General features: G+C 43.0%; 1 protein-coding gene across 1 annotated transcript in view; it reads right to left on the bottom strand.

Annotated features, from left to right (window-relative positions):
- Window positions 1–19,195, bottom strand: part of ITGBL1 (integrin subunit beta like 1) — a 228,322-nt gene extending 209,127 nt beyond the window's left edge. The window contains exons 1-2 of the mRNA XM_040267415.1: window positions 18,824–19,195; window positions 17,657–17,877 (exon numbers count right to left, since the gene is read on the bottom strand). Coding sequence (XP_040123349.1) covers window positions 17,657–17,877; window positions 18,824–18,924 — 322 coding nt within the window. The 5' untranslated portion in view covers window positions 18,925–19,195. The remainder of the gene's footprint in view (window positions 1–17,656; window positions 17,878–18,823) is intronic.
- Between the last annotated feature and the right edge of the window lie 1,799 nt (window positions 19,196–20,994).

Raw genomic sequence — 20,994 nt, 5'->3', positions numbered from 1 at the left:
CAAACATGAACCCCCCTCCCACCCCCCTCCCCACAACATCTCTCTGGCTCATCCCCGCGTACTAGCCCCAAGCGTGCCATATCCTGCATCGGACATAGACTGGCAATTTGATTCTTACATGATATTATACGTGTTTCAATGTCATTCTCCCAAATCGGGGAGAGGGTGAGATGATTTGGGAGAATTGACGCTTTTGAACTATGGTGTTGGAGAAGACTCTTGAGAGTCCCTTGGATGGCAAGGAGATCAAACCAGTCAATCATAAAGGAGATCAGTTCTGAATATTCATTGGAAGGACTGATGCTGAAGCTGAAGCTCCAATACTTTGGCTACCTGATGCAAAGAACCAACTCACTGGAAAAGACCCTGATGCTGGGGAAAATTGAAGGCAGGAGGAGAAGGGGACGACAGAGGACAAGATGGTTGGATGACATCACCGACTCAATGGACATGAGTTTGAGCAAACTCCAGGAATTAGTGAAGGATAAGGAAGCCTGGCATGCTGCATTCCATGGGGTCACCAACAGTTGGACATGACTGAGGGACTGAAAAACAACCACCCCAACTAACCACATAGAAGTTTCTCCATAAATAGCTGGTAACTGAACCAGTAAATGGCATAGTGATTACACACATAGGACACAATGATCTGTATCTCTAACTTTATATCTGTATATAAGTCTTTAAATATGAAAAGTGAGTGGAGTCACTCAGTCGTGTCTGACTCTTTGTGACCCCATGGACTAGAGTCTGCCAGGCTCCTCCATCCGTGGGATTTTCCAGGCAAGAATACTGGAGTGGGTTGCCATTGCCTTCTCCTTTTTAAATATGAAAAAGTGGTCCATTTTCAGTTTCAGCTCTTAATGTTGGTGAGTAATGTATACCAACTAACTTATTAGAAATACTAATTACACACATTTTTGTCAAAAATATTTATACTGACTTCCAATAAAACTGTTAAGTATTTTGCATTTCAGAATCAATCAAACTTCACAGAGAAATTAGTCCCTAAAGGACCTACAGTTCTTCACTAGAAACAAGAAATATATTCTGCATTAAATTAATGAGCTACATACATAACAATACTGCCAATTACTTTACAATGGTTCACTGGCCAACCACCCTTGTACTGACATCTCACACAATTTAAAACTGTTTACACTCTCTCTTCCTCTTAAACAAATTGAGCTCCATTGTTTAAAATCTGAAGAACAGAAATCTGGATAATACCAAATACACAGACTTATTCCAATGCTTTTTTGAAGTTCTCAGGACATAAAAGGAAGTATAGCTTATCCAAAAACCAAACACATCGTGCTACATAAAATACTCTTCTAAGGCAGAACAGGTGTGAAAACTAAAGGCGGTAATTTAATTAAAAAGTAGATAAATGGCTTACTGAACATGCACATGGAAACAGACAGCCACTGAACCTATTTGCTTACGTGGTGACATGGGTCAATAGTTTGGTTTTCATTAAATTGCTGTATTTTACAGCGTTAGGGAGCTTCCCTGGTGGCTCAGTGGTAAAGAATTCAGCTGCAATGCAGGAGATGAGGGTTTGATCCCTAGGATGGGAAGGTTCCCTGGAGAAGGAAATGGCAACCCACTCCACTACTCTTGCTTGGGATATCCTGTGGACAGAGGAGCCTGGCGGGCTACAGTCCATGGGTCACAAGGTTCAGACTCGACTTAGCGACTAAACCACCACCACCACTACCACCGTGCCTTTGGAGCATGTATTTATACAGAGATCAGCTGGAAGATGCCGTAAAAAGACAGATTTGGTGTATTTAAGTACAGTGGAAAGGAACTCTTCCCCTCTGACACACCGAACATTATGTTTATAATTAAGGAATTTCTTTTTATGAGAATGATACAAATTCCTTCATTGACTATTAGTTTCTAGATACATTTTTGCTTTTCCTTTAAAATTTTCTCATCCCTTCATAAAATCCTTAAGATGCTAATATAATCTTCCATGTAATTAATTTAACACAGTTACACTTCAAAAGGAAACATAATGACCCCCGCAAATTAGATCTAAATATCAGACTGTCACAATCGCATCAATCCATTAATTCCACTGAGGAACCACTATATTCAAATATTTATGTTAAATCCTATGGCTGAGAAAATTATTGCCCTCAGCTCCTCAATTCCCACCTACCTACCCACCTTGCAGACCAGGAAGAGCAGAGTGACCTCTCTAGACATTCTTGTGGAGATATTTAATAAATGCTTGTTAAACTTAATTCCACAGAGAAGTTAAGTGACTTTCACAAGGACACACATTGAACAACAATTTTGGAGAAAGAACAAGCAGCTTGCTTTGTTTTTTAATTCCAATTTCCAGGCATTTTCTAGAGCACTCTGCCTCTGCCTTTCCTTCCTGTCCAAACATTCTCACTCAGCTCTCCTCAAGGACAGACTATTAAATTCAATGAAGGCTTTATTGGGATTCCCAGGTGGCGCAGTGGTAAAGAATCCTCTTACCAACGCAGGAGACTCAGGAGACTCGGGTTCAATCCTTGGGTCAGGAAGATCCCCTGGAAAAGGAAATGGCAACCCATTCCAGTGTTCTTGCCTGGGAAACCCCATGGACAGAGGAGTCTGGCGGGCAAAGAGTCACACGTGGCTGAGCACGCATGTATATGCATACACAGAAAGGCTTTATGAATAACAAATCAGTGCACTATCCCTCAAAAGCCTTAAAACTCTTCATCTAGCATACAAGCAGGGCTGAGATAGAAGCATTCAGGAATGTCACATGCCAGGCAGGTTGATGAGTGATAGATGTAGCATGTCCCCAGAACCCGCATATCAGGGTGCAAAGGTTGACATGCCCACTTTCAGGGCACAAACGAAACGCTCATGATGACCTAATCGAAATTGTTCAGTTTTCTCTGCACGCTTCTCTCCTGGTACATTGCCGTCAATTCACATCTCGTTGTTCTAAAAAACGCCATATATATATTTTAAAATGCATGTATTTGAACTTCTGGATTTCATATTATAAACACCTTAATTTTATAAGAGCAAAAATAATATCTAAGTTGATTTATTCATACTATCCAAAATGGGTAATACACAAAATAATACCAGTTCATGTCCATGAAAATAAGAAATATGTATTCAACTTTCCTACCTATGTTTTCTTTTGACTTTATGGAAAAGGAAAACCAAAGGTTGTGGAAGAGTTTCCCCTATTGCTGACTCCAGTGAGTCCTTAGTTAGCGCTAATCGCAATCACTCTAAGAATTTCAATTACAGCTGAGAGAAAAGCTCTTTGTTGGTATGAGTAATTTAGTCTCAGTGATTTCTGTTACCTGGACTTCTTCTGATGCTAAATGAATGAAGTGTTCTTTCTCCTGCCCAATATTTGAGCTTTTATGTGCTCTATCTCTGACATAAGACAGAAAGAAGCAGCACAATCTGCTTCTCCACAAAAAAGGAAAAAAATCAAGATATATTTTCAATGGAAAAATGAGGCTCCTGAATAATGAGGTTCTCATTTCAAGACTCCAAACTCACGAAAATATTTCCCCTAAATATTAGACCATAAAGAAGGATGAGTGCCCAAGAACTGATATTTTTGAACTGTGGTGCTAGAGAAGAAATGAGAGTCCCTTGGACAGCAAGGAGATCCAACCAGTCCATCCTAAAGGAGATCAGTCCTGGGTGTTCACTGGAAGGACTGATGTTGAAGCTGAAACTCTAATACTTTGGCCACCTGATGCGAAGCGCTGACTCATTTGAAAAGACCCTGATGCTAGGAAAGATTGAGGGCAAGAGGAGACGGGACGACAGAGGATGAGATGGCTGGATGGCATCACCGACTCGATGGACATGAGTTTGAGCAAGCTCTGGGAGTTGGTGATGGACAGGGAGGCCTGGAGTCCATGTGGTTGCAAGGAGTTGGACAAGACTCAGCAACTGAACAATTTCCCCTAAATATGTTGTCTCAGGACAACATTAATATGTTTGAAGAGAAGCTACCTATTGATCAGGGGGACGCATTTCTTCTTGGGTTGCTCAGTATGATGGAGAGAGAATTTTATATATATATACCTTTTTGACGGTGCGTGTGGGATGTTAGCTCCTCGGTCAGGGATTGAACCCATACCCCCTGCTTTGGAAGCACAGTCTTAACCACTGGACCACCAGGGAAGTCCCTGAAGAACAGTAATTTTGACCACCCCTTTCAAGTTATAGAAGAAGTGAATGAATTCATTGTTGTTCAGTCTTTCAGTCATGACTGCCTCTGCGACCCCATGGACTGTAGCATGCCAGCCTTCCCTGTCCTTCACTATCTCCCAAAGTTAGCTCAAATTCATGTCCATTGACCCAGTGATGTCATCCAACCATCTCACCCTCTGTCACCCTCTTCTCCTCCTATCCTCAATCTTCCCCAGCATTAGGGTCTTTTCAAATGAGTCAGCTCTTCACATCAGGTGGCCAAAGTATTGGAGCTTCAGTTTCAGCATCAGTCCTTCCAATGAATATTCAGGGTTAATCTCCTTTAGGATGGACTGGTTTGATCTCCTTGCAGTCCAAGGGACTCTGAAGAGTTTTCTCCAGCACCACAATTCAAAAGCATCAATTTTTCAGCACTCAGCATTCTTTATGGTCCAACTCTCACATCTGCACATGACTACTGGAAAAAACCGTAGCTTTGACTATACGGACTTTTGTCAGCAAAGTGAATGAATTCATACATATGAAAATATTTTCCATCAAAACATGCTCAAGAGTAAGTAGATATTTTTCTATTATTCTTTTGTATTACCAACACAACACTAATTTTAGGGCTCAAATCTATTCAAGGAAGAAATCAAAAGAAGTCTATCTAGTACACAGCTAACAAATCAATAATTTGCTTTCTTTCTCAAAAAAATATTTTCTTAGTTTCTTAAAAATGTCCTTTCTTTCTTAAAGATGAGTTATTTTCACATCAATACTGCTTTTAGAACTTATATAAGCAATGGTGTTGATCAAGAAAGAAAAAAACAGTTTATAACTTGTCTTCTGTATTTTGGAGAAGAAAAGGTTTAATTAAATGGCCAAGTCATTTTGCTTAGAGAAATAACTAGTTTTGTCTAACTGTTGTGCACAGCAGAAAATGACAGCTTTGAAAGAGCAGTAATGACCAATTAGGAAATACGTTGACCGTGCTTTTTGATTTCTTGATTTTGGCTCCTTATTCTCATTGGCTAAATCACAAATTTACATTCATGGATTGCTGTAAGAGAAGCTTCTAAGCAATACCTAACTCACTGGCCCCTTTTAAGAAAAAAATTTAGCCCGCCTTTTCCCTAGGAAATATCCAGATAAAATAATAAATCGGGAAACTGGAGTGGGTCACTATTGACTTGGAACAATTTGATGTTCAAACAAGTGATCACGTACAATTAGGATGATAGGCACTTTGGCATAGAAGCCTGTCCCACCACATAAATTAAGACTGAGGTGACACAAGGTCAGACCAGTGAGCACTCTTATCAAGGTCTTACTTTTCTTTTCCCTTTACAAAGCCATCATTCTAGCCAGCCTTAAATAAGATGATTTAGAGTAGACAGAAGAATGAGTTCTATTACCAAATAGAGCTTCTTATTTGCCAGGAAATGTGATCCTTGAAAAGACAAAGCACTCTTTTCCAAAGAAAATGAGATTTGCAACCTTCTTGCAGCTCTCAATCTTTATCAATTTAAGAGTTAATGGGAAATAGCTTGAGAAGTTACCCATGTGGGGCTCTGAAAATGCCCTGGCCCATCCCCTTGATCCTTTCTGCTCAGCAGTACTACTCTCCTCCTCCTTCTCAGATGTGACTCACGACCTTGAATCCCAGATCAGGCTTGGAATCAAAATTTCCCAAAGGACAAAAGCTTCAGATCTCCCGGTTCCACCCTATTTGAAGTTTCCCTTTGCCAAGATTCTCAACACAGGAAGACACTTTTATTCACACTTCTGTTGCCTGGAGACACCCTCCCAAGTGTCTCGGAACCCAACTCACTCTAGTGTGTACTTGCTTGTGCAAGAGCCAGAGTGCTAGAGAGCTGTGTGTATGAGTGTGAGTATGTGTGAGCAATTTTAAATCGAATGCTCTTTCAAGTCCCTATATCAAAAAACACAAAAATAACAAAAACTTCAAACCAGAGTGTTCACTAATAGGCAGACAGTCTAATGAAGTAATACATTCATACCTCAACACATCATATACTTGTGAAAATTCTTAATCATATATGTATAAACTGGACTGAGGGCCATGATCTATTGTTAAAGAAAAAAAGCAAGAAAAAATTAATGGAAACAACCTATCTACATGTGTTTATAACATATTTATATAATCATGGGAAAATAAGGATGTTTACACCTTAAATTAAATATTAACAAGAGGCTGTAATTAACAATAAGACTGAAGGGGAGACACAGCACATACATATTTAACTTACTTGAATTTCATTCTACGTGCTGAGGCACTTAAGGTATATATGGCAATAAAAGGAGGTGGTGAGTGAGTGCAACTCACTCAGTCGTGTCCGAGTCTTTGCGACCCCATGGACTTTACAGTCCATAGCCTTTCCCTTCTCCAGAGGATCTTCCCAACCCAGGTCTCCCACATTGCAGGTGGATTCTTTACCAGCTGAGCCACAGGGGAAGCCCAAGAATACTGGAGTGGGTAACCTATCTCTTCTCCAGCAGATTTTCCCAACCCAGGAATTGAACTGGGTCTCCTGCACTGCGGGTGGATTCTTTACCAACTGAGCTATAACGGAAGCCCAAAGGAGGTAGAATAATATATAAATATACACACACAACATAAAATATCAGCTATTAAAAGGAATGAAATAATGCCATTTGCAGCAACGTGAATGGACCTAGAGATTATCCTATTGAGTAAAGTAAGTTAGACAGAGAAAGACAAATATTACATCTCACTTACATGTGCAAACTAAAAATAACACAAACAAATTTATTTACAAGACAGAAACAGATCCACAGACATAGAAAACAAAGTTATGGTTACCAAAGGGGAAATATAAAACAGGAGTATGGGATTAACAGATAAAGACTGCTGCTGCTGCTGCTAAGTCGCTTCAGCCGTGTCCGACTCTGTGCGACCTGATAGACGGAAGCCCACCAGGCTCCCTCATCCCTGGGATTCTCCCCAGGCAAGAACACTGGAATGGGTTGCCATTTCCTTCTCCAATGCATGAAAGTGAAAAGTGAAAGTGAAGTTGCTCAGTCTTGTCCGACTCATAGCGACCCCATGGACTGCAGCCCACCAGGCTCCTCCGTCCATGGGGTTTTCCAGGCAAGAGTGCTGGAGTGGGTTCCCATTGCCTTCTCCAAGATACAGATTCAGTTCAGTTCAGTTCAGTCACTCAGTCATGTCCAACTCTTTGCGACCCCATGAATCGCAGCACGCCAGGCCTCCCTGTCCATCACCAACTCCCGGAGTTCACTCAGACTCAAGTCCATCGAGTCCGCGATGCCATCCAGCCATCTGATCCTCTGTCGTCCCCTTCTCCTCCTGCCCCCAATCCTTCCCAGCATCAGAGTCTTTTCCAATGAGGTCTCTTTGCATGAGGTGGCCAAAGTACTGGAGTTTCAGCTTCAGCATCATTCCCTCCAAAGAAATCCCAGGGCTGATCTCCTTCAGAATGGACTGGTTGGATCTCCTTGCAGTCCAAGGGACTCTCAAGAGTCTTCTCCAACACCACAGTTCAAAAGCACCAATTCTTCAGTGCTCAGCTTTCTTCACAGTCCAACTCTCACATCCATACATGACCACTGGAAAAACCATAGCCTTGACTAAATGGACCTTTGTTGGCAAAGTAATGTCTCTGCTTTTGAATATGCTATCTAGGTTGGTCATAACTTTCCTTCCAAGGAGTAAGCGTCTTTTAATTTCATGGCTGCAGTCACCATCTGCAGTGATTTGGGAGCCCCCCAAAATAAAGTCTGACACTGTGTCCACTGTTTCCCCATCTATTTCCCATGAAGTGATGGGACCAGATGCCATGATCTTCGTTTTCTGAATGTTGAGCTTTAAGCCAACTTTTTCACTCTTCTCTTTCACTTTCATCAAGAGGCTTCTTAGTTCCTCTTCGCTTTCTGCCATAAGGGTGGTGTCATCTGCATATCTGAGGTTATTGATATTTCTCCCGGCAATCTTGATTCCAGCTTGTGCTTCTTCCAGCCCAGTGTTTCTCATGATGTACTCTGCATAGAAGTTAAATAAGCAGGGTGACAATATACAGCCTTGACATACTCCTTTTCCTATTTGGAACCAGTCTGTTGCTACATGTCCAGTTCTAACTGTTGCTTCCTGACCTGCATATAGGTTTCTCAAGAGTCAGGTCAGGTGGTCTGGTATTCCCATCTCTTTCAGAATTTTCCACAGTTTATTGTGTCCACACAGTCAAAGGCTTTGGCATAGTCAAGATACAGACTACTATATATCAAATAAAGAGCAAGGTCCTGCTGTACAAAACAGGGAAGTATATTCAATAACTTAGAATAACCTATCATGGAAAAGAACAGAAAAAAACATACACTCACACGTGCACACACACACACACACACACACACATTTACATCTGAAAGCCACTGTGCTACATACCTGAAATGAACACAAGGTCATAAATTAACTATACTTCAGTTTTAAAGAAAGGCTTCTGGAACTTCACATGCCTTCTGGGCAGGAAGAAAGGTAGAAAGCTAAACCAAATTCCTCCTACAATTAGCTCCCTTTCAGTCCCCCACCACACCTCCACCTGCTTCTTCTGTCCCCTAATCCAGCTGTCTTCTCCTGAAGTTCTTGCCTGTGCTCAGTCGTGTCTGACTCTTTGTGACCCCTGTAGCCCACCAGGCTCCTCTGTCCATGGGATTTCCCAGGCAGGAATATTGGAGAGAGTTGCCATTTCCTCCTCCAGGGGATCTTCCCAACCCTGGGACTGAACCCCCATCTCCCGTGTCTCCTGTTACAGGTAGATTCTTTACTGTTGAGCCATCTAGGAAGCCCAGTCCAGTTAGACATAAAAGTTGATTTATCTCATTTTATTTATTTCCTTTTTTCTCCCTGCTGAGATATGATTAGAAAATTCAGATGAACTAAGCAGGAAATCAAATTTCTGTAATAGTAGAATTTATTGTTATAGGCAAAACCAGACAAGAAGATATTATTGCCTTGAGGATAGAGAAAATTTATGATTTGGTTTATAGTTTTAAGACTGCGGGCTATAAGAAGAATCCTCAGGGATTTTGTGTCTAACCCTAGATTCAAGGCTTCAGCATGGAACAGGGGGCCTTAAGGAATTTTCAGATTCTCCATAAAACGTATGCAGAATAAAAATATGTTAGTGACAAAAGCAGTACTATTTTTCATTTAAAAAGTAGAAAAGGGAGTCATTTTTTCATTCCTGTCTATGAACAGAGTTTTAGTATAAGAGTTAGAGAACTTCTTTACCAAATATGGGGCTTCTCTGGTGGCTCCGTTAATAAAGAATCTGCCTGCAATGTAGGAGACCCAGGTTCAATCCCTGGGTTGGGAAGATCCTCTGGAAAAGAGAATGGCAACCCACTCCAGTATTCTCACCTGGAGAACCCCATGGTCAGATGAGCCTGGTGGGCTACAGTCCATGAGGTCAAAAAGACTCAGACACTACTGAGCAACTTTCATCCATTCATCCTTACCAAATATGAATCGTAGTTCAAATGTGACTTCAGCAGCCTAACTGACTGAACAGTGAAAAAGACAACCAAACCAGGAGCCAACCAAGTAACTTCCCACTGTCTTCACGAGATGTTTTGAAGAGGCAGTCACCCAAAGTATGCCCCAATAAGCTATTGGTTTGTAGTAGGTTTACAAATGTGATAACCACCCAAGGTGCCTTTTCTATCAGAAGTATTAGCATTGCAAAGATTTGAAAATGGAATGGACTCCCCTCTGCAGACAGCAGTCTTTCAGAAAGAGGGGTTACATGTGTATGTCTTTGTGGTACATTTAGATGCACACACATATGTAAATACACATAGGTAAATGCAATTGTGCATATGCTCATATATTAATACCCACATACACGCCATAAACACATATACACGCAAACATATGTTTGAAGACATATTGATGTATTCAGATGTATATAACACATGTGTATAAATTTAAGGTAGCAAATACATATTTGCATACACATATATATGCTTTAACTGGCAACCAGAATATATATGCATGAAGAGAACTTCTTCAGGCCTTGGTATTTATATTATTTATAAGTACATATACATTTAAAGCAAGATTTGAAAAAAGTGAATATATATATAACATTAATACCTAAAGACATCAACTCTCTGAATAGACACCAAGACTTCAAAGACTGTGGATGACCAAGAAACAAGATAATAGAAATAATAGCTGAACTCCTTGCCCCAAATGAGCAGAACTTGGAAATGAAATATACATGATGAATAGTGAGAGAAAAAAAAGTTTGGAGAGCAGGGAGAGGACTGAAGTACGGGACTGGAAATTGGAGTTTCAAGAACTAGAATGATTATTATTCAGTCTTAAGTTGGTTTACATTCCTGTGATTAAACAACCCAACCCCCGATGACTCTAGGACGCAGAGTAATGTTTCAATAAATCAGTTGACCTTTGAACTGCACAGGTTTGAACTGCACAGCACCACTTACAATGTGGATGTCTTACAATAAACATGTACCCCAGTCCTCCATGATCCAGGATAGGCTGAATCTTTGGATACAGTACTGCATCTAAGAGGGGTGGGGGGGGCAAGGTGGAAAACGGAAGACCACTAAGAAAGAAAAACCAAAGAGTGATTCCACAAAATAGGCTTGGAGCCAGTTATTCAATTATCTAAGAAAATGCAACCATAATTCCAAAGACACATGTACCCCAGTGTTCATCACAGTGTTCTTTACAGTAGCCAGGATATGAAAGCAACTTAAATGTCCATCAGCAGAGGAGTGGATAGAGATGTGATGGATATATACAATGGAATATTATTCAGCCATAAAAAGGAACAAAATTGGGTCATTTGTAGAGATGTGGATAAATCTAGAGTCTGTCATACACAGCGAAGTAGGTCAGAAAGAGAAAAAGAAAGACTGTATATTAATGCATGTATGTGGAATCTAGAAAAATGGTCCTGATGAACCTATCTTCAGGGCAGAGATAGAGATGCAGGTGTAGAGAATGGACCTGTGACCATGGGGTGGGGCCATGTGAGATGAGTGAGATGAACTGAGAAAGTAGCATGGACATATGTGTACTACCACGTTAGACAGAGAGCTAGGAGGAAGCTGCCGTATAACACAGAGAGCTCAACTCGGCGCTCTGTGACGGCCTGGAGGGCTGAGATGGGAGGATGGAAGGGAGGTCCAAGAGGGAGGGGATATATGCATGCACAGCTAATTCACAGTGCTGTACAGTAGAAACATTGTAAAACAACTATACTCCAATTTTGAAAAAAAAAATTTTAAGTAAAATGCAACTGTGAAGAGCAAGTAGGTCCAACACTTCTAGGACAGACTATAAGGATTCAGAAAATCCAGCTCTCATGAATAATCATATACAGTCCTCATACTACTTAACAGTGTAGACATCAGAAATAGCTGCCAGAAAAAAATTACTAATACTTCCATATTAGGGGTATTTCCATGTATTTTTAAGTATTTTCATACCATGTGTGTTTAAACCAATGCTTATAAGGATGTTTCATAGTCTGAATAAATTAAATCTATAATTAATCTTTTGCAAAATCACTGCAAATGGTGATTGCAGCCATGAAATTAAAAGATGCTTGCTCCTTGGAAAGAAAGTTATGATCAACCTAGACAGCATATTAAAAAACAGGAACATTACTTTACCAACAAAGTAAAGTCAAGGCTATGGTTTTTCCAGTGGTCATGTATAGATGTGAGAGTTGGACTGTAAAGAAAGCTGAGTACCGAAGAATTGATGCTTTTGAACTGTGCTGTTGGAGAAGACTCTTGAGAGTCCCTTGGACTGCAAGGAGATCCAACCAGTCCATCCTAAAGGAGATCAGTCCTGGGTGTTCTTGGAAGGAATGATGCTAAAGCTAAAACTCCAGGACTTTGGCCACTTCATGCGAAGAGTTGACTCATCGGTAAAGACTCTGATGCTGGGAGGGATTGGGGGCAGGAGGAAAAGGGGACGACAGAGAATGAGATGGCTGGATGGCATCACTGACTCAATGGACATGAGTCTGAGTAAACCCCAGGAGTTGGTGATGGATAGGGAGGCCTGGAGTGCTGTGGTCCATGGGGTCGCAAAGAGTCGGACATGACTGAGCGACTGAACTGAACTGAATAAATTAATCTTTAAATTATATAGATATTAAATGTATTTATACAAAAAGATTAAAAATTATTCTGAATAATATCCTGCAGAATGTCAAGTTCTTTATATCCATAAAGATGTTCCAGAGAAAGAAACTAACTTTCAGAGAAATCAAATGACTGTCTCAGGGATGAATGACAGAAACAAGTTAACTCGAGTTAACAATTCAGACAAGATTCCAATCTAACCCCAGAAGGGCCATAAAGTCCAGACTCATTCTATAAGCAATCATTCTTCATTTCACAGCAATTCCAGATAAAAATAAGCGTTTTTAATTTAGCAGAGCCTTTTCACCATTGATGAGTTTTCTGATTCTTTCTCCTGACTTTTTTCCATCAGTTCTATCACTGACACCATCTTACTCATCCCTGAGTACTAAAGCATATGATTCTATCTTCCAGCAGTCTTTAAAATGCCTCATAATTCTATCCTTATTCTCTCCCCTGGGAACTAGTATTTAAACACGATCTAACCTGAGTTCCTCCCCATCAAGTGTCTATCCCAACCTGCTGGGTCCCCAGGCACCATATTACTTTCCATGAATCAAAGCATTGACCATCAATCATGTTCAAACTCCCATGTTCAAACTGCTTCATGGTTCCTATATACTGTTTAACTGAGCACAGGCTTCACATTCAGCGTGCTTCCCTTGTGGCTCAGCTGGTAAAGAATCTGCCTGCAGTTCTTCTGCAGGAGACCTGGGTTCGATCCCTGGATTGGGAAGATCCCCTGGAGAAGGGAAGGGCTACCCACTCCAGCATTCTGGCCTGGAGAATTCCATGGACTGTGTAATCCATGGGGTCGCAAGAGTCGGACACAACTGAGCGTTTAACTTTCACCTTCAGATTCAGAGCTCTCTGCCAGATGTCCAGCTGCGGCTCTCAATATATCTTCCACTAGGCTTCCCACAGCCCTAATTTCCCGTGAAGCCAGCCCCAGAACCCTTTATTCTTCTCCAAACTCACCCACATGTTTTTCTGCCTCTAACCCATTTCTTCAATTTTTATTCACTCAGAATTCCAATTGTCCACCCTTTGGAATAAAAACCTCCTTATACTAAAAGATTTATGTCAGATGCTACAATTTTTCCAGAATTTACACCACAATATGTAATTCCTACCTTAATGGAATCCTCATAGAAATACATAGAAATTCTTCCTTGCCTTATAGGCATTTGGTATTTCTACTCAGTGGGAAGCTGTCATGTATTCCTCATCTTTTGTAGCACCTTTATTTTTTTAGGAGTTAACTGACATTCATTTTATTATTTTTTAACTTTTCCTTTTATATGGGAATACAGTTGATGAACAATGTCCCATTAGTTTCAGGCATACAGCAAAGTGATTCAGTTATACATACGCATGTATTTACAACATCTTACGGGGCTTCCCTGGTGGCTCAGTGGTAAAGAACCCACCCACCAATGCAGGAGACACAGGTTTAATCCCTGAGTCAGAAAGATCCTCCGGAAAATGAAATGACAATCCATTCCAGTATTCTTGCCTGGGAAATCCCATGGACAGAGGAGCCTGGTGAACTACAGTCCATGGGGTTGCAAAGAGTCAGACATGACTAAGCGACTACATAACAACATCTTTAATAGTAAACAGAGAGTCTAGCAAATATACAGAACTTTGTATGTGCAAGTGTGAGTGTTTAGTCTCTCAGTCATGTCCAACTCTTTGCATCCCTTTGGATTGTAACCCTCCAGGCTTCTCTGTCCATGTGATTCATGGGTTTGATTCCTGAAGAAGATCCAGGATCTTCTTCAGGGATCAAACCCAAGTCTCCTTCATCTCCCACACTGAAGGCATATTCTTTACCCACTGAGCCATCAGGGAAAGCCATATAGCACTTTATGTGTGTATGTGTGTGTGTGCGTGTGTGTGTGTGAGTTGCTCAGTCGTCTGACTCTTTGTGACCCCATGGACTGTAGCCTGCCAAGTTCCTCTGTCCATGGAATTCTCCAGGCAAGAACACTGGAGTGGGTTGCCATTCCCTTCTCTAATAGCACTTTATAGAACTGGCTACAATGGATTCAGTTAGCTTTCCCAAGTTCCTAAAAATGAAACTCTTTTAAGTGATGTATTTCAAAAAGTGATTGGAAAAATGTTTAAGAAACCAATACTTTAAGTGTAATCACAGGTACCCAGGGCGGGTTATTCAGGATACCCTGAATTCCAAACCAAAAGTTTGTTTTTATAGAATCAAACATTTGACTGTTCTTAAAGAAATATTTCACCAAAAGGAGTTTACTCCTCATTAGACCATCACACCCACACGAATAATCGCTGGGTCAGATCTTTATGCTATAGAATTTGGAGGAAGATCCATGTGCCAGGAGCCAGTGGAGACTGGGAGAGAGAGACCACTTGTGATCGTGTGTAAACGTCATCACTCTCAACCAGCTCATCTAAAGTAAGTATGTCTCCTATGAGTCACGGTGTAAGAATCCCAGTGGACTTAACTTGAAAAGAGCACAGTGTATCTCCTACAGCTGCTCTCTGGTTGAGCCAAAATTGCTGTCCTTGCTTGACCTTTTGAACTTTGGATCAATAACAGGTCTCCCCCCACCCCCAAGACATTAATGACACTAAATTGCTTTCACAGGATCGACTAACAAACACTAAGCCAGGCTCTTTATCTATTCATCTCTTTCTATCCATTCATCCTAGCTCACCTTTTGCGCATCCCAAAATAATGTTATATAGACATATACAAGCATATTCATGTCTGAGTGCTGACTTCATGCAAAACACTATTCTAAGTCTCCTGCATCTGTTAAACCTCACAACAATCCCATAAGATAGCTACTTTATTATTCCCATTTTTAAGATGAAGAAATCAAGGCTCAGGAATGTTAAGTAACTGCCCAAGTTCAGACAGATGTTAAGTGTGGGATTCAAATCCTGGAAAACTCCCAGACCTCGCAGTCTTAACCACTCTATGATACCCTGCCAGAGCAGAACTGTGTTTTCTTCACAAAGTAGGGGGAAGTCTCTGGAAGTTACTCCATTTCTGAAAATCACCTACAGGGGCTCATCACAGAGACCAAGGCCCAGAAGCACATAAAACATGAAAGACAACCTGCTGTTTCTATCTGGAGTGAGTGCTCAGTCATGCTTGACTCTGCGACCCCATGGACTACAGCCCAGGAGGCTCCTCTGTCCAGGAAATTTCCCAGGAAAGAATACTGGAGTGGGTTGCCATTTCCTACTCCAGGGGATCTTCCTGACCCAGGGATCGAACCCACGTCTCCTGTGTCTCCTGAATTGCAGGCAGATTCTTTTTACTGCTGAGCCACTGGGGAAGTCCATGTTTCCATCTAACTGGCGATAATATAGGAATTATTTCTTGCAGACAGAATGGAGTAGCTAAACTTGAAGCACAGAACAAGAGGGCAAGCTGGCAAGATAACCAGATAGACTGTGTGTAAGGCTGTCCTCACTGACCTGGCAAATGTAGCCAGTGCATTTGCAGGGGCAGATTCTACACCAGGCCCAGCGAGCCGGCATCAATGGGCAACAGTGTGAAAGATGAGGACTGGAAACAAACACAGTTCTTTCATTCAGTCTTCAATATAGAGAAGCAGGAATGTACACACAAGCAAACAAAACCATGCATGACTCAGGGCTGCATTTTGCACCAGGATGGAAGGAATGTAGTGACAAAGATGGTAGGACAAAACAAAAAATCAGTTTCCATGGGAGATAAACAAGAGTATGTATACATACCATAGCTACCCTTTAACTAACAGAAAGGAAACCGATCAGCTCCTTTAAAAGAGGAGTTCAAGCTACTGGTAACCAGAACTAGCTTACTGGCTGAAAAGCTGCATTCTGCTTCTTATGTTTCCAATGAAAGACCAATGCAACATGCCCTGAAAAATGTGTCCAGAACTCACAATATTGAGAAGGCCTTGCCAGAGGCAATCAAAGCCAGAGAAGCCAGGTAACAGTTGAATTTGGAGAGAAATATTAGACAATACTTAGCTTTCATTCCAAAGGGCTGCCCTTAATAGCACTGTAGCATGTGGTACTGACAAGCTAAAATAAGTTGTGGCATTCAATACTTTTAAAGGGTTGAACCGCAGCCTCCAAGGCTACACAAACACACAGAAGCACCTGTGGCCCTCCAAATTACTTATATGACTTTTTTTTTTCTTTGTCAAACAACCCGCATATTACGTACCCTCCTTGCACTTCTAGGCCCAAATGCCACAGGAGAAAGAAAAAAAAACATTTTGCTATAAACTCATGCTTGATCTCTCTGTTAGTGTTGGACTCTTATTCTCAGCTACACTGTGGGTAAAATAAGTGGATTTTTTTTTTTCCTACAAGTCTGCCAAACACTGGTGGGAATGCACTGTGTGTATTCCCACAAAAGTGCACTGAGAATGCACTTTTACTGACCGAGGGCCTGGATCATTCACAATGACCTGATTGAGGTTCTTGGCTCCAAGCAAATGGCGCAGTTATGTGAAACTGGTTATAGACATGAGGGGTGTTCTCTTCGAAGAAACAGCTTGACCCCTTCCAGTATGAGAACCCAAATCACTCCTTTAAAATGTGCAAAGGAAATGAATTTATTTTCACTCCACCCTTACAAAACACCAAGCTGCACTGAAGCCAAAAAATGCGAGCAGCGAAAACAATACCAAAGCTATCAGTTCCAAGAAAATACGGGCCTGCTCGTTTTGGTGTACGATTTTCTGATACAGGCCAGTACGTGTCGACTAAATGCTACCTCTGAGAGGGCAAATCCACTTTCAAAAACACAGTGGGCTTCCCTGGAATTTAGGAAAATCAGATTCTCCTGTGCTTCCTTGGTAAAGAAAGAAAACACGGGTGAGAAACTGACGCCACACTGTCGATCAGCTACCCTTCAATTAAGAAATAAAACAAATAGGGGCTTCCACTCTGCAAATATTATGATTAACATGCGTGATCAGGGTGGAGAGGCCAGCGAAATAACTCCATTTACGGGAAAGTGGGGAGGTTTGGTCTGTAATGAGGAAGCAACAGTAGAAGCTGAGATTTGTAATCGAGCGAGTGAACCTTAGCAAATATTATTTCCACTGAAGTCTGGGCCCTAGAGCAAGAGGTCCGGGTTAAGAGGCGTGATTCCAGAACCGACTGGCGGAAGGCGGGGCCCGCCCCCTCCCTGTGGTGGCTTCTAGGATGCAGATGGGATGGTCCCCAGCCTCCCCTTCCCCCAAGGGGCCGAAGCCCCCCGGGGAGCGCATGCGGAGGGCCCGGCGTCGCGCCCCCTTACCTGCACAGGTGCTGCCGTCGTAGGTCTCGCACACCCACTCGTGGCACTCGCACAGGGGCCCGAAGTACACGCCGGGCTCGCTCACGTGACAGATGCACACCCCGCAGTCGCAGCGGCCGCGGCCGTGGCACAGAGCGCCCCCTGGGGGCTGCCCGGGCGCGCGGCACCGGCGCTCCGACTCGGCCCGGGACAGCCTGCACGCGGCGGCGCCCGGGCCGCTCCTGCAGGGGCGACAGACCACAGCGGGGGCCACGGTCACGTCCAGGCACTTCCCCTTCTGCTCCGAGCACCACCCCCTCAACGCGGCCCGCCGCCGCGGCCTCCCAGGGTCCACCCAGATCCCGAACCGGAGACCGACCGCCAACCCCCTGGGGATCGTTAGCCTGGGCACCCCCACCCCCACGTTTCTCCGAGGACCAAGCTGATGCCATCCACTGGTCATCACCGGAGAAATGACCACAGGTGTCTAAGTGGTGACCTGCCCAACCGAAGAAGAGGACCGTCTTCCAGGTGAACTGGAGGATCCGGGCCTGCCCCTTGGAGGTCCGCCACTGAACCTTACACCGCGCATTTAGATTAAATGCAAATTAATCCAAAGTCTGACTCTTGGCTGACTTTTCAGTTCTGTTTCAAAAGTCCTGTTGCTAGCCGATGGTCAGGGGAAGTTGTTTTATGAAAAAGGAGAGATGATTATATAGAAAGAACCATACAGGTTATGATAGCAGAGGACATAAGGCTTCTTCAAGTTGCAATAAGCGATACTTACAAACTATACTTTTAAAGCATACAAGTTTAGTTATCGCGATGTGCCTCCAATCCTCTGAAAATGTCATGCAAAATGTTAATGCCAGCCCCATGCTCTGCCTTCTAGGTGGTGAGAGCACGAAGGTACACCTGGCATGGCAGAAACTTCCTCCTGATACGTACTGGAGCAGGAGGAAACGATAGATGTATTCAATGATTGTATTTTTCCCAAGGAAGGGCAAATGAACAGGAGTAAGGCGATGCGCAGTGTAGATGGAAGGAGAATCGGAACAGGTTGAAAAACAGTTGATCTGGCGTCCAACTTCCTAACTGCTCTTGGCTTGGGGCAGCCATCCCGGAGCTTTGAGTCCCGCCACGCAAGGCAGGGCAGGTCTGTCTTCAAGAAAAACAAACCAGACTTACCTCAGAGACGGCGAAAAGCTTTGCGGAACAGCTGACAGCCCCCCTGGCAGGAGAAGGGAGGACACCAGCAGCAAGACGCTCCCCAAGCCTGCGGGACGCATGCTGAGTTTCCAGGCTGCAGAAGCAAGGAGCGTGGCTGCGAGGTGGGGCTCCCGGGGGCGGGGGGCGGGAAGACCGAGGGGGGAGAGGTGCCCCCAGCAGACGGCCGGGCAGAGGGACCCACAAACACCCAGGCGTACAGGACCCGGGCTCTACCCGGAGCTGCGAGGGCGTGGACGAGCTGCCTGCGAGGGTTTGGGCGGCAGCGCTCTGGGCGGGGTGCTGGTACCAAACCCCTCAAGTGGAGAGTCTAGGCAGGGAAGTAATTAGAAACAGTTGTACAAGCAGATGGTTTATTTTGACATAAAAAAAAAAAAAAGAGAGAGAGAAAGAAAAATGTCCTGTTCACAGATTTGAGGAGAATCATTCCTTTCTTCAAGTACAGGCCCCAGAAATATTTGACAAGAGGCTATTTGGGCTGGCTGACATTAAAGGGACAGATAAGATAATCCCCAGAGATGAGGAGAGGAAGGGGGGAGTTAGGTGATCTCAGGAGGGAATTCCTTTTCACCCCTTGCTCTTCAAGAAGGTGCGCTCTTGGACTGTCTGTGGTGTGAGCTGTGAGGGGCAAGCAAAATGAGTTAAGGGCCGCTTTTTTGCACTTGTGATCCTGCGTTTTAAATTATGATCTCTCGTTTCCTTAAGCCTTTAAAAAGTGTGTCATGCTTCTAGTTGTTCGGGCCAGTAGTTTATCACACCACATTTTTTCCTTGACTTGGACAGTTCAGACTGTAGTTGTTCCAAGTTCACCCCGTTCTCCCCACGGATTGAGTATGAGAAGATACAACGTGTGCTCCCAGTGTCAGTGGCACTGAAAAATCATGAGTGTCACTTGCGAAGCACCTACTCGGTGCCAGTCACTTAGGAAATTCTCTCTGCAATTCTGACAATAGCCACACATTCGTTTCCTCATTTAGCAAACACAGGTTGAGCATCTATTAGGCATCAGGCTGTGTGCCAGTAAAGACACAGCAGACAATTAAGGGGACATGATCCCTGCTCTAGGAATCCACTGGGCTAGCAGACATAAAATGAAATCAGGAGCATAAAAGGAGGAACGGTTGCCAGTTACTCCCATCTTAGCTCCAAGTGTCTGATCTAGTTACAATGCTCCAATATAAAAAAGTATCAAATTGACACGTTGTCCATGTGGAATTCACACAACATTATGTCAAATATATTTCAATAAAAATTTTCTCAATGGAAAAAAAAAATGATGGCATTTGAGATAAAGGCCAAAGGATGAAGAGAAGTTGGCTGGAAATGGGGAAGATGTGGCAGAGAGTGGGGTAGTATTCCCATTATAAAGATCAAGAAATTGGGACCAAAGCATGCCTTCCTGCTCAAAAGTGATGGACTTACTCAAATTCAGACAGGAAGTTGGACTTCAGCTGAAAGCTATATGAGCCCTCAAAGCCCGCGCTGTTCCCTACGTGGCGCGGTCACCTGGGAAAGGTGTGGACCCTTCTATGGAAGGGAAGAAACATTCTCCCATTGTTCTAAGAAGACCTTTAGAGGCAGTAGATTCTCAAGAAACAGAACCACCCAAACTGTGCCCTGGCCTTAAAATCAGAGAAAACATTTCTGGATGGAATCTCTTTCTGTCATTCATGTGAACAGATGTAAGACCACACCCAGGGATCGGTCCTCAAACCTTGCCTTCCAGTGCAGGGTGGGTTCGGATTCGATCCCTGGTTGGGGAGCTAAGATAGCATCCAAAAAACCAAAACCTGAGAACAGAAGCAATATTGTTACAAATTCAATAAGGACTTTAAAGATGGCCCACATCAAAAAATCTTGAGAAGGAACTTAGGATTGGTAGGAGGAAGCATACGGGGAAGGGATAGTTAGGGAGTGTGGGATGGACAGGTACACGCTGCTGTATTTAAAGTGGATTACCAGCAAGGACCTACTATAGAGCATGGGGAACTCTTCTCAGAGTTATGTGGCAGCCCGGGTGGGAGGGGAATTTGGAGAATGGATATATGTGTGTGTGTGCCTGAGTCCCTTTGCTGTTCACCCGAAACTATCACAACATTGTTCATCAATGGGTTATAGTGCAATACAAAATA

The sequence above is a fragment of the Oryx dammah genome, unplaced genomic scaffold (assembly GCF_014754425.2).
Source record: "Oryx dammah isolate SB20612 unplaced genomic scaffold, SCBI_Odam_1.1 HiC_scaffold_24, whole genome shotgun sequence".
NCBI classification, from domain to species: domain Eukaryota; kingdom Metazoa; phylum Chordata; class Mammalia; order Artiodactyla; family Bovidae; genus Oryx; species Oryx dammah.
The sequence above is the reverse complement of the archived record's forward strand: the minus strand, read 5'-3'. Positions and strand labels throughout refer to the sequence as shown.